The following is a 12,764-nucleotide window of genomic DNA, read 5'->3' as shown; positions in this document are numbered from 1 at the left end:
TTGTACTGGATTGCTCCTTGTGTGTAGGCATAAAAACGGCTGGATTTATGGCTGCTGGTAAACAACCTATACTCTGTTGTCATAAACATCTATCTGTACTGAGAGGGTAGTGGCATCTAACATATGGCTGGATAACTGGCGCACAGCGCTGCACAATTTTAAAGCAGCCAATCTAGGGCAGTTTGGCGCAATTTTCACAATTTTTGTCACTATGGCGCAGTTTGGCACATCCGGTGCATTTGGTGCATTTGGCGTACGGGTGGAATCGCTCAGCTGTCACTGAGGACAGAGTAAACCAATACCCTTTCTGTATGTACCAATACAGATCTTTCTGAAGTGAATGACATAACAATCCCCCATCAACTGTGACCAATTAACTGTAACTGAAATGACCTCACAGGTGCACTAATTTCTTTACCACAGAATGTAAAAGCCAGATATCCTTATATCAATGCGTATTCTGATATCAGTATGACTACACTCATAGGCTTGCCAGGATAATGTTTCTTCCTTGTTTTGTCGGCAGCAGGGAACAATATGGCACAAAATCTGCGCCCTCCTCTTTTCAACGTCTACTGGAGGGGTCACTGCCCTCTTTGCCACTCCTCTGTGCATGCCTATGACTACACTGCATGTCTGTACCGTATTTCAGCAAACGTGACGCGTAGAAAGCTCTTGCCCCTAAAAAAAAGTTAAGATATCTATAAACAAAGCTTGGTTCCCATTTCAACCCGTTTAATTACATGCGTGAATTTAGCACCTTTCAATTTTATGTGTAAAGAGCCTTCCTTTCCTCCCTTCAGGCATGCATCAGTATCCTACACGAAATACTCCAAGGCAAGACAGGAAACGCTAGCAGCACTTACACCTCCTGTGACCTGGTCGTCAACATCCTGACCAATCTGAGGAGCACCAGAGTCGGTGGACGTCTCAACAGCTGAGCTTGCCCTGTGATGCGTCTTATGCCTCGGTGTCCCGGCTAGGAGCAAGAGAGAACAGAACAGTGAGGGTGCGCATGCTGAAGAAGACTCAACAAGGGACCACTTTCTCTTAATTATGCTCAAAGAGAGACCGAGGATAAGTCCATTTGTGACTCTGGTAAAGTTTTGTTCAGCAGAAAAAGACGAATTTTTAGCCAAGAGATTTGGAACTAAGAACAGAATATCTTTTCCTGCTATTCAATTCAAACTCGTGACACTAATGATGTCAAGACCATTAGGGACTCTGTGATCACCAGCTGGAAGTGGATGGCGGTGCAGCCTAGCCTCAGAGATCTGCCACCTAGACACCTAATTTTAGTAGCAAGTTCTCTTCCCTGCAATGAAGCTTAAGACATTAGAATGCATGGATCAAAATGCCTGCAACTGCTAAATAACTAATAATTTAATCTATTCTTTAACGCTGTTTTGGTCTCAAGAATCGAATGATAGCTGTCAACCCCCAATGCGCGAGGTCACATGAGGCATGAAAAAAACTGCAATATAACCATTGACAAGTTGTTTGCTGTATTTCCAGCCCTTGAAGTAGGAAATCAAAATGCTTCTCAGCGATTCTATTGCAGTTTTCTTCACACCTCACTTGACCTAAGCACGCCTTATATGCTACACCCGTAGTTCAATTGACGAAACTGAAACTGAAGCCGCACCGAGAAGAAACTCAATAATAAATTATTTACCAGTCTTAGGGGAATACAATTGGCTGATCCATGTATGATAATGTCTAGTGGATCATTTGAAAGAAGGAAACATGCAAACAAAAATTTGGTGTCTATACTCCTTTAAAAAAGCTCCTATCACTGCATTTTTCTTGTAAAAACGGACTGAAGCCACAGGACCTGTATTTTCAATTTTTAGGCTTTTCTAGCGTATGAATGCACTGTTTTCTACACAAGCAGCCTCTTAATCACCAGAACACAGTGAATGATCGATACATGCGAATTTCAATTCATTTTCAGCATCCCCAAGCCTTTTTTCTATGGTATCACAAAAGCCTAATCTGAATGAAAGATTACACAAAAGATGGCATGCCATGAGATTCTCTAATTTTCACCATTTTTGTGCTGCTTAGAAGAAACTCAAAGCTCTCACTCAAAGCTGGGATTAGGAATCTGCAGGCAGCAATTTTTAAGCCGAAAAGAATGAATATTCTTTAATATTTCAATTAAATTTTGTTCTAATTAAACAGTTTCTACTGAAGCAGATATTTGATACACCAGTATGCATGGTGCAGGGGAAAAATGAGCGACTGAAATTCAGTGAGCAGCACAGCAAGTGAACTTAGCTGGTAACTTGTAGCAAAGGAAGCTCAGAAAAGCCTCAGGAGAGCATTAGGACATAAAATTGCAGCCATGGCAAAAATACCTTTCTTACAAAGCAAAAACGCGATGCATGCGAGAATCAGGCTCATTGTAGAATAGCATAAATGTGGCACCATAGATGAAAGCCTGGTAATTAGCCCTTATCACCATGAGCACCCTTATCTGCTTCCACTCTTTATCTGCAGATAAGAAAGGCATATACACAACAGGTGTTCCGAACAGAAAAAAAGATGTCAGTGTTCTCTCACTTTTCCCACCATTAATTCAAACGCATGCCACCGTTTGTGAGTGGTCCTTCTGTTTTCCTAGCAAACGAAGATGTATTTTCAGAGCTCCCAAACTCTGAAGTTTCTTTCAAGAAAGTCTCCGAAACACCTCACCCAACTCGAAGCCCGAAATCTGCAGCATCAGCACAGCCCTAGATGTTATCAGATGGTAACAAAATCACAAGCAATTTGATGCAACAGTATTCAGGTGCCTCATCTTTTTATGAATGATCATCAATGGCAGCACTGGCTGAGCCATTCTGCCATTTTGTATTCTGGTTCGGGTGCATGCTTCCCGCACAAAATCCCACGTGTTTACACACACCTCGTGGCAGCTGAACTTCAAAATGAAACCACTTCCCTCGCCCCATCTCCTCGCCCCCACGAGTATCCCCAGCTTGCGGCCCACTGGACAACAGGTGGCAAGTGACCGAGAGTGCCTTCTCCCTGGTATGCACGTCCTTTGAGGCTCAGGCCCATACAGACAACACTGTTTTTGGCTGCCAGGTGATTCTGGACAGCAAACCTTCTTTGCCGAAGTAGTATTCAATGTATATATACCATGTATAAAAAAGAAAGAACTTCATAGGAATATCACTAAAAAAAAAAAGCCTACCTCTGTTCAAACTTGTGCCATTTACATCTCCACCATTTGTCGTGTCGTTCGTCCTTGCTGGCGCCGGTGTGGTGGGGGCAGACGACTCAGCAAACTGGTCCTGGTCATTTTTCTGAAAACGAGTTCGCAGAGGGTGATTTTTATCTGAGTTTTTAATTAAAAAACGCAGTGCTTCACACCTCTGTCACAACATGAAGGTAGATAACACTGGGTAGAGTACGCAGCAAAAATACAGGGGAAGAGAAGCTGTGCTTTCTGGCATGCAGTGACAGCTGCGCAGGTGCTTGAAGTGGCCTGGGGCTGCTCACATGCTAGTGACATCTGGAGGATGGCATTTAATTAGTTTTTAAACATGTGCAGACCCATAAAAGTCCACTCACGCGTGTTTGCTACAACTCTCTGAGCAAGCTGCACTGCTGGAAGCTTGTATTTCCCATCACCAGATGCCTCCAGTGTATGGTTTTCTGCGCTCCCTTTTTTTCGTCCCCTGCAACCCTTCACTCAGGGTACAGTTCAGTTATCCATACAGAGTGAGGCAGTTACAGTGGCAAACCTTATTCAGTTATTTATTCTCAATCCAACCTAACCTCCACCTCCATTGGTACCTTTCCATTAATCACTACCAGGCTGCCTACTCACATACGTCACAACTCAAAATACAGTTCACCTCTCAGTACATGCTTTCACCGTGATTATTGCGAGCATTGTGGAGTTAGAACTGCTCTAAAGGTCACGAATGGATTGACTGCACTGGCACTGAGAACTAGAAGACAAAGAAACATTGCGTACACAGCAGCTATGCTTTTGAAACGCAAACTGTCAACCATTAATGACTGCAACACCCGCTAATACCTATACCTAAGAATAAAAGCAGAAAATGTGTAACCATGAGAAAAATTTTGCTACAGTTTTGGAATGATAAACTGAAGAAAACTACTTTAAATCGCAGTTGCGTGTCGGCCAGCAATGAAACACTCCTATTTTTACAGGCTCGCTTTCCTCTGCAGCTACGCAGATGTTCTTAATTGGATATAAAGTAATTATTCAAGAAGCCTCCTACACACTTGCCTCAACAAACGCTTCCTGTACTCGTGTTCGTCATTAACGTGTTTCGCAAAAAGTAGCAGACTCGTGACAGTTATGACTAGAAACACCGTCGTACAACCTGAGCCACCAAAAGCTAAGCGATCCCACCCCCCTTCTTTTTTTGCACACTGAGGAATCCCTTCTTTGTTCACTCTCGCTTAGGCTGTGGTGTGCACACGAGGCACAGAGAGGTGGAGAGGCGACTCACGAGAGGTCCCGAGCAAGCCAGCTTGATGAGCTTGTGACACTTCTTGTGCACCATGAGTTTGCAGTTGATGCACTTGAAGCCCTGCCTGCCCAGCCCCCAGATGCGGTCCAAGCAGAAGGTGCAGAACGCACGCTGCAATGGCACAAACACACACAGGGAGGCTCGATTAGTCATGGCGGCGCAGTTTAGACCACAAGGCACATAAACATCCACCTCATCGGCAGAGCATCCATTTAAAAAAAGGTTATTAAAAATAAGAAAAAAAGAGAAAGCAAGAAAAAACAAATACTGGCAAAGCAACCTTAAAAGGGGCTTTGAAACACCTTTTGGAGAGAGTACATCAACTCGCTCAATCACTGCACTGTGTTGCCATGAACACCTGAGCCAAGCAGTACACCTCTAAACGCAGCAGAACTCACACTCGCGTGCGAAAGTTGGCGAGCCCTTATTGGCGACTATTTCTCGCTCGCAACCTTCTCTATCACTCGCATGTGCACATACAAGTAGAGAAGTGGCTGTTGGTTAGATTCTTTCAGACATAAGGCAGCTACCATGGCCGTGGCCAATAAGACGCATAGCTCCGGTAGCCCCTGGAGGTGGGGCCGACAGAGGAGCGCTGACCTTCCAAAGTGCAAAAAGTGACGAGAGGAGACGGAAAGGCATGAACCCGCTGATATTCAAATTTTGACCACAGATAACTCAGCTGCTACAAAGCGCATTAAAAAAATTCTACCTAGACAATACTCGTGAAATGGCGTGCTCTAACATCCCAGGCATACCGCAACGCTATTAGAGCCCCTTTCAGAGCCCCTTTAAGTAAAATGCATAGTACAACTTCAAAGATTGTGCTATCATCAAAAGATGTGGTAAAAGATACTGGGCAAAAGGCGCACGTGAGGCAAAAATGCAATTTCACACAAAGAATTTCAACGGTTCAAAGGCCAAAAGCAGGCAGACCCTAGTACCGAGGTATACTGTGATGTCAATTCATTCTATTAGGATAACACGCAGTTTTCTTACTCCTTCTTTCTCTCTCCGCAAAAGTGCGCAGCGCTACGACAAAGTACAATTGAACAGTTTCCAAGCACCACTACGGAGCAGCAAAGGGCTAGAAAAGAGTACCAAGAATGTTGATACATATACATGATTAAAATTTCATTGCTCACTCACTGGCAGCACATTTCTACCACCTAGAAGAAAGATTATATAAGAGGAAATCTTTATGTAAAAGAAAAGCATAAAATGTTGACCATAAAGCCACAACAAAAACATTTAACTCCTTCATTTACGAAGACACATAAAGACTGAAAAGTCAAGTGGGAAAAGCTAAATTAAGAAATGAAGATTAGAGAAACTTTAAATTCACTAACAAAGAAAGGATAAAAGCCACGAAAACGAAGAAAATACACGAAGTGAAAGCTTCGGCCAGAACAATAGCAACAAGAAAACAGTTATCACTCACTATCAGCTCTATCAGCATCATCATACACAGAAGGACAATAGCGCATGCCCAACAGAAGCAAAGCCCGACAGTCTAGCACCCAGCACCGTCCTGTCACAGAGCTGCGCCTAATCAGAATGAGCCACGGACAAGATAAGCGCGCACCCCACTCAGCCCGTTCCTTCCGACGGAGGAGGAGGCCGGGGAAAGTGACGTCACTCGAGAGGCAGACAAGAGCCGGCGACAACCGCAGGGTACGGTTTCTTCCGTGCAAGCCTTTTTAACATGGAGAGGCGAGAAGATAAAACAGCGCTATCTTTCTTCCGACGAAACTGCTACTATACGGGACGTAGAGAGACAGTGCGCAGGGATGGCATCGGCAGGGAGCAGGAAGCACAGTGCCAAGAGTGCGGTGATGTCGTACCCGGTTGAAACGCTTTGCCTGGAAGATGTGGCCGTTGACGCGGTACAGCTTTCGCCACCGTCGAGCCCCTCTTCTGTAGATGCTCTCTGCACCGAGAAACGAGAAGGATCATGTCAATACCCACCACGGCTTACACAGCAGAATTTGTTGCCAGTAGGAGAAATCAGCAGATGGTAAGACACTCCCAGTATGAATACTAAACTGGAGATTGGTCAAACCCTGTCTGAGCCAAGATGCGAAGAAACCGTGTTGAAGAATAAATCTGAGATTAGAATGTCATTCTGTCTGCATACTACGTAATATAATGAAGAAAGAAATCAAAAAATGTGAAATACGCTGCATAACTAAGCCTGAATCTGGTTGAACCCGAAAGAGTTGCGTGCAACAGCTACATCCAAAGGTAAATCACTTCTTTTAATTTGTTGACTTTTTTTTTTTATCTCATCTCACCTAATTACATGCAATGAAAGTGGCTGCAACCAAAAATGAAACTTTATGTATAGTGCCATGACTCTGAAGACCAAGTGGGTACTAGCAGCTTACTAAGTTAAACATGTAAACAACAGACACTGCAAACACGTCACCCTCTGTGCGGTGAAAGCTCAGAATTGGGAAATATGAGGCAGCCATTAAATGGATACGTTGTCTTAGAAACCAAGGAAAACAGATAGAATGACAGAGGAGAGGATACATTTACTGCGATTTCAGGGTGATAGTCAACTGAAAGGATTAGCAGACAAGGTGATAGTCAACAGAAAGAAATAGTAGACAACATACCACTGACCTCCACAGGAACAGAAATGAATAGAGAAGATGAGGGGCTCAATAGGATATACACAAAAGGATTAAATTCACTCTGAGACAAAGCAGCAACACAGGGGAATACTTCTGCTGTTGCTTTTTTCCCTCGTCAGACAGGGAGAGTAATTATGTACCAATCATTTTAGACAGGATATAATTTTTCAAAGTAGAAGAAAAGGCAAAATGAAACCAATAAGAGCGAAACCCACGAACTCTTGATGTTGTGTGCAGTGTTCTACTAAGCTACAGCAGTGGCTATCTCAACTTCCATAGGAGCCAGGAGGCTGCCACAGCTCTGTCTGTAGACTACCGCACGCAACTTGCAGAGGTCTTGGGTTTGCCTCCCATTGTCAGCATGGTGTCTTTTGTTCTAGTTTGCTAAACTGACTCCTACCTAAATTGTTTATTCAATTACATTCACAAAAAAAAAAAGAGGAAATTTTAATAACAAAGACATTTTGATACAGTTCCCTCGGTGTCAAAGTCTGCTGTTTTCTTTCGTATCTTGACCTATGCATCAACACGTGTAGGCCGCAGGCTTGATTCCCCCTGGTGGGATGCTCTTATCAGCAATGCTTATCAACAACAGAATGGTGCAATCCACATAATCCTAAAGTGCTTATAAGAGGAGGGTCATAAAACGAAAAGCTGCCCACCATCATGCAACGAAATAAGCTAAACACGAGAGAAAATATGAACTTACTGTCCTCTCCAGCACAGGGCATGCCAGGAGCCACAGGAACATTAGGAAAAACTGCGCAACAAGAAAAATGAGAAAATACTCCATATGAAATAAAAAAAAAGACAAGACAAGCATCAAGAAAAAAAAGAAATCAGGTTAGTGCAAGTCACTGGACAAACCGTGTATGGTGAGCTCCGAGTCCTTGTTGACTTCGTACAGGCGTATGGCTTCGTTCAGTTCCTCCTGAGATGAAATGGTGCATGGGTCGCCTGCAAAAAATCATCGCACAGGCTGACACTGACGCTGATCCATATCTCACCTGCATCGCACCCTGCGAGCCCTCACAATAATACCAGTAAGGACTCGGTGTTTGCTTTTGTAAACGAAAAACAACTGGTATGCTTTCACTTCTCTTGAATACAACTAACAAGCAACCTAGGTGACGACAAACTAGCGATGTTGTTTCAAATGTGATTTGCAGTTTTAACCTGTCCTATAATGAACACAACTAGACCTCTGTATCACAACAAAGCATTTAATGCAAATAAAATGATCTGTGCCATCAAGTGTCTATGGGCTCAATGAAGGAGTCTGCGAAAGCTTGGAAAGCAAACAGGGCATCTGCAAGAAAGACACAACCCAACTAAAGCAAGAAGGCAGGCAGTTTTACGGCACAACCTTTGGAACAATCTTGAAGTATTTTTGGGATTACTCAAAAGCTGACTCCACTAACACATCTTTCTGAACAAACATTTGCCCAATGAAGTGTCAAAAAAAAAAAAAAAACTGCTCCCAGACAATACCTCAGCATGTAGTTGAAGCAACTCTGTTCTAAGCCACAGACAGGAAAAATAAAAACCAAAACAAACAACTGTGCTTGCAGGAAAGAAGGTGCACTTCCAGCCAAGCCCCATGCTCCGCTCAGGCCTAACGCAACTGTGCCAGCTGCAAGGCTAGGATGGAAAGACCCTCGCCTAATACGACACAGGTGATTACGCAGCCTTCACATCAGCAGAACGAACTACGACAGTCACTGCTGTGCTGCAGTAGGTACCAATCAACTCAAATCCAAGGCCCGAGCAGGTGCTGCTGAAGCTGAGCGGAGCGCACACACATGCGGGGGCCGATTCCTCCCAGCAGCGACAACAAAGCTGCAGCTGGGCTCTCTCGCAGCAGACAGAACAAAATGGGTCATGCAACACCGCCACAACGTGAGGGGGGGGAACAGCGGGAAGAACAATGCGGTTTAAAAATGAAGACAAAAACCAAACACGCAGGGACATGCACGTCTCGTTTTCAAGAGTGACAACCCTTCTCTCACGGGCATCAATGGTATCCTTCTGAAGCTTCAAATTGCAGCTCTTCTTTGTCTCTGCCGAGTATTATTTTTTTTTTTTTCCACAACAGTAGGATCATATTCTCAGTTCTATTTTTTGCATTCTACCCTTTCCTACCTGCTAGTTTAAACAAATGTAGAACCTGCTCAGTCATATAAGTGCTCACACATGAAATGGCTTTGTTGCCCCCTCCCCTCGCTATACGAGGGGAACTGAATTCTACTGTAAAAGACATAATAAAGATAAGATTGCAGTTGGCCTTGGTTATTTCAGCATTCCAGAAAATAATTTTCTGAAACAAATGCTGACAGCTAATGCCAAGGAGCATCATTTGAAGACGGAAGCCTGCCATCTGAAGAAGGAAGTCAAGAAACGTCACCCCAACTGCCATTACGTGTCACCAACCTCAGAGAAGAACCAGATGCAGAAAACAGTGCCACTTTATAAAAGTGCATGAAATAGCAAACGCGAGAAAAGGTTCTGCAGCAGCTCCATGTACTGTGCCCCTGCCAACCAGCCACTAACCAAGCCAGTTCCCAGGAAAGCATACAAGCATGAATGGCATTGCGTAGACCCAGTGCTTTTGCTCCATGCCGACGGATGTATGATGAAACATCGATCAAGAGTTCGATGCACGCAGACATCCTATGCAAATGTGGGATGCCGCTTATAAAGCAAGCTGCCTAACAGTGGTTAGGCTGGGAGCCTCAAAAGCCAGCACAAAATTCCAAAAATATGCTCTCAATATTGTCACTGCTTTCAATATGAAAACGGAGTCTATGTCAGAGGACGGAAAAAAAAAAAAGAAAGAATCAAGCAGAAATGAACATTTTTACATGGACTGCACTGTTTAGAATGAACTTGGCCCCTAGATCAGTCCAGAATGAACACTGCAATGTTTTTACACCTTCCTTCAACACAGAGCACATAACTGAACAGTTCGCTCTAAAGTGACCGCAGTCAGGATAAACTCCTTACAGCATGCTCAGTCTTGATCTGGATGTTGCGGTCAGTTGGTTTTAAAAATTTGTCAGCACAAAGACACACAAACACGCCAAAAAACAACAAAGTGGCTCATATCAAACCATATTAAGCCTTGTTTCAGGTTATTCCTGAATGGAACATTTTCAATGAAGAATGGAAATTTTTTATCGCACCTTCCTCGTCGACCCACTTCATGGTGAACGGCTGCTCCTCATTGAACTTGCAGATGTCGCGCATTTCCTTGCAGAGCTTCTCCAGAGCGATGGCCGGGTCTATGTACATCACCATGATCTCCCTGCGCAAGATGCCCACACAGCAACGCTCAACAGACATGGACGCGTGGCTTGTAACGTTTTCCCACTTGTAAGAAAAAAGAAGTAAATAAATACTTGAGCACAGGAGAGCCTGATTTTCTTTTGTAATTTCATTTTTTTTTTACAGTTTCAACTTTTATCTGATCACTCCACACAGCATTTATCATCGTTCTTACACTAAATCTCAATGAATGTAATTTTTTTCTAAAGCTGAATATCTGGGCATGCAACGAGGCTGACGAACACAGCCACAGAAAACCGTGAATAACAAAAAATTATTCTCCTAGTTATTCATGCACTGATTTCAACACACAGCTGCTGCTCTGCGAAAGGTGAGACGACAACTATAATCTCACTGCACTTTTTTTATTTCCGCAGAAATCGGTGTCACGCATTTCAGCAGGTTGCATGCAGGAAGCTTTTAAAAGAGCAACTGAAAAACATTATTTTCTGCGAGATGTTGCATGTGAGGAGTAATACCCTTTTGCAGTGAAATGCACTGCACAGCACATCTGGTACCAGAACATAAACATGCATAATACACGTAGCACGAAAAAATTTGAGCATTATTGGCCCCAGATTCTATTCCTTTTTGAAAAAATTAAGTTTCAATGCCCTGTCAACCTCCAGAACCTCAGGACATGCAACTAGGCAGATTTTATGGCACATGTGTAGTGAAATGCAATCTTGCGTCAGGCTCACTATTTGGGACGAAACGGTAGATTGAGACTGAAAACTGGACCCTATAATCAAAAGCTATATTATTTTATTTTATTTATTTATTTTGTGGCAGAATTAGCCCTCTGATGCTACATTTCCTGCTAAGCAGTTGCTGGCCGCAGGACCCTATGTGCCAGCCCCACTTGTGAAAATTTTACAGCTCCCATTAACGTCATTAACAGCTTAAAAAAGTGAAACCGGAAGGTGCTCCTAAAACACACCAAACACAAACTATCCTGCACCAAGTGCTAAACAAGGTGGTGTTCCAAAAAGGTGGCATTGTGACAGTCAGTTTTCATAGCTCTAACTGTTTTCACCTAGTCATCCCAGTCTTACAATGTTGGTGTCGAAGCCATCCCATCCACATGCCCAAAGTTGTGCTCTGTTTTATTCTTTGAACGGGGCTGCCCATTCTTAAACTCTTTCAAGCCAAAAACAATTCTCTTCGTTTATTATGTAATAAAGGCCCAGAACATTATAAAAACGCCTCAACGCGGCTCAGGTTTCATTCCTTAAATAACATTTTTGTACTAGATAAATTCTGATATTAGCAGTAGTTAGACTAAAGCAACAATCAGTAACGAGTTTGCTCCCCTATGACATTGTTAAATCGTGTAGCGCCTTTAGCTGAGCTCAGCATGCAAGCCAGCTTGTTTTCTTTGTATAAGCAGCGTAAAAGAGCATCTGTGGTATGTGCCAGGACCTCTTCCAGTGAATAATTTTTTCCATAAAACAAATAAAATAAGAACAAGGGCTGATATGCCCAAGACCCACCTCTGTTATTTGTGAAAAAATAGTTCACAATTGCTGGAAATGTTCCCTTTCACTTAATAGGGCGCTGCACACGCGGGTGGCTCGTGTCAGCACACACCAAGCAGCTACAATGACGCCATGTGTGCACAAGCATTCATTCTTTCTATCTCATTGTTATCTTTTTTTAACAGCCTGCATGAGATAGCATTTGTGTACTTTTTGTTCAACCCCCCCACTGTAATGCCAGACAATGGCGCTGTGGGTATGATGATAAATAAATAAATAAATAAATAAATAAATAAATTGCTCATTCTCCTATCCATGGCTGCAGCTAGCAGCTGCTCCAAAGCCAAGCCAAAGTAAAGACTACTACAATCTGCAAACATCTACAGACAGTGGTCCTGTGTTATGACCTGTGCCAAAATAACTTCCAACTCACCACTGCTACTGAAACTGATGGCAATAAAAGAGCTGTAATATTCACAACCGCAGCCCCACAAAAGGTGTACGTGTTTCCGACTTATACATGTGCATTTTTCATTGTGGTTAGTTATGCCATTTTTTTTTAATTGCAAGGTTTTGTATGGTAGAGTATACACCATTTAAAGTTGGTGGAAAATCTGATGGGTTTGCGTCAAACCCCCGATTTCAACATTTAAAGCTACAAAGCAACGAATGGGCTGCAAGATTTAAAATACAGCAAAACAAAAAAAAAGTATTTTATTCAATTAGGGTTTGGGCTCCTGTATAGGAGCTTGAGCCCACAATGCCTCTTTCCAGCCAGAAAGGCTGGTGCTCCCCTAGCGGAAGTCTAA

At 43.2% G+C, this 12,764-nt stretch overlaps 1 protein-coding gene across 3 annotated transcripts in view; it reads right to left on the bottom strand.

Annotated features, from left to right (window-relative positions):
• The window catches only part of aPKC (protein kinase C iota type), a 41,058-nt gene that overhangs the window by 26,366 nt on the left and 1,928 nt on the right, over window positions 1–12,764 (bottom strand). For 2 of the 3 annotated variants that reach the window (XM_089574498.1, XM_089574499.1), the window contains exons 2-8: window positions 10,336–10,457; window positions 8,021–8,110; window positions 7,863–7,913; window positions 6,359–6,444; window positions 4,494–4,625; window positions 3,200–3,311; window positions 867–979 (exon numbers count right to left, since the gene is read on the bottom strand). In XM_089574498.1, the coding sequence (XP_089430624.1) occupies window positions 867–979; window positions 3,200–3,311; window positions 4,494–4,625; window positions 6,359–6,444; window positions 7,863–7,913; window positions 8,021–8,110; window positions 10,336–10,457 (706 nt within the window). Of the gene's footprint in view, window positions 1–866; window positions 980–3,199; window positions 3,312–4,493; window positions 4,626–6,358; window positions 6,445–7,862; window positions 7,914–8,020; window positions 8,111–8,644; window positions 8,966–10,335; window positions 10,458–12,764 lie in introns of those variants that run through there. The other variant, XM_089574500.1, reaches the window with a different exon arrangement.

This window comes from Amblyomma mixtum, chromosome 2, assembly GCF_055824585.1.
Source record: "Amblyomma mixtum isolate Tamu chromosome 2, ASM5582458v1, whole genome shotgun sequence".
NCBI lineage: Eukaryota > Metazoa > Arthropoda > Arachnida > Ixodida > Ixodidae > Amblyomma > Amblyomma mixtum.
Note: the sequence above shows the minus strand (reverse complement) of the source record. Positions and strands in the feature narration are given on the sequence as shown.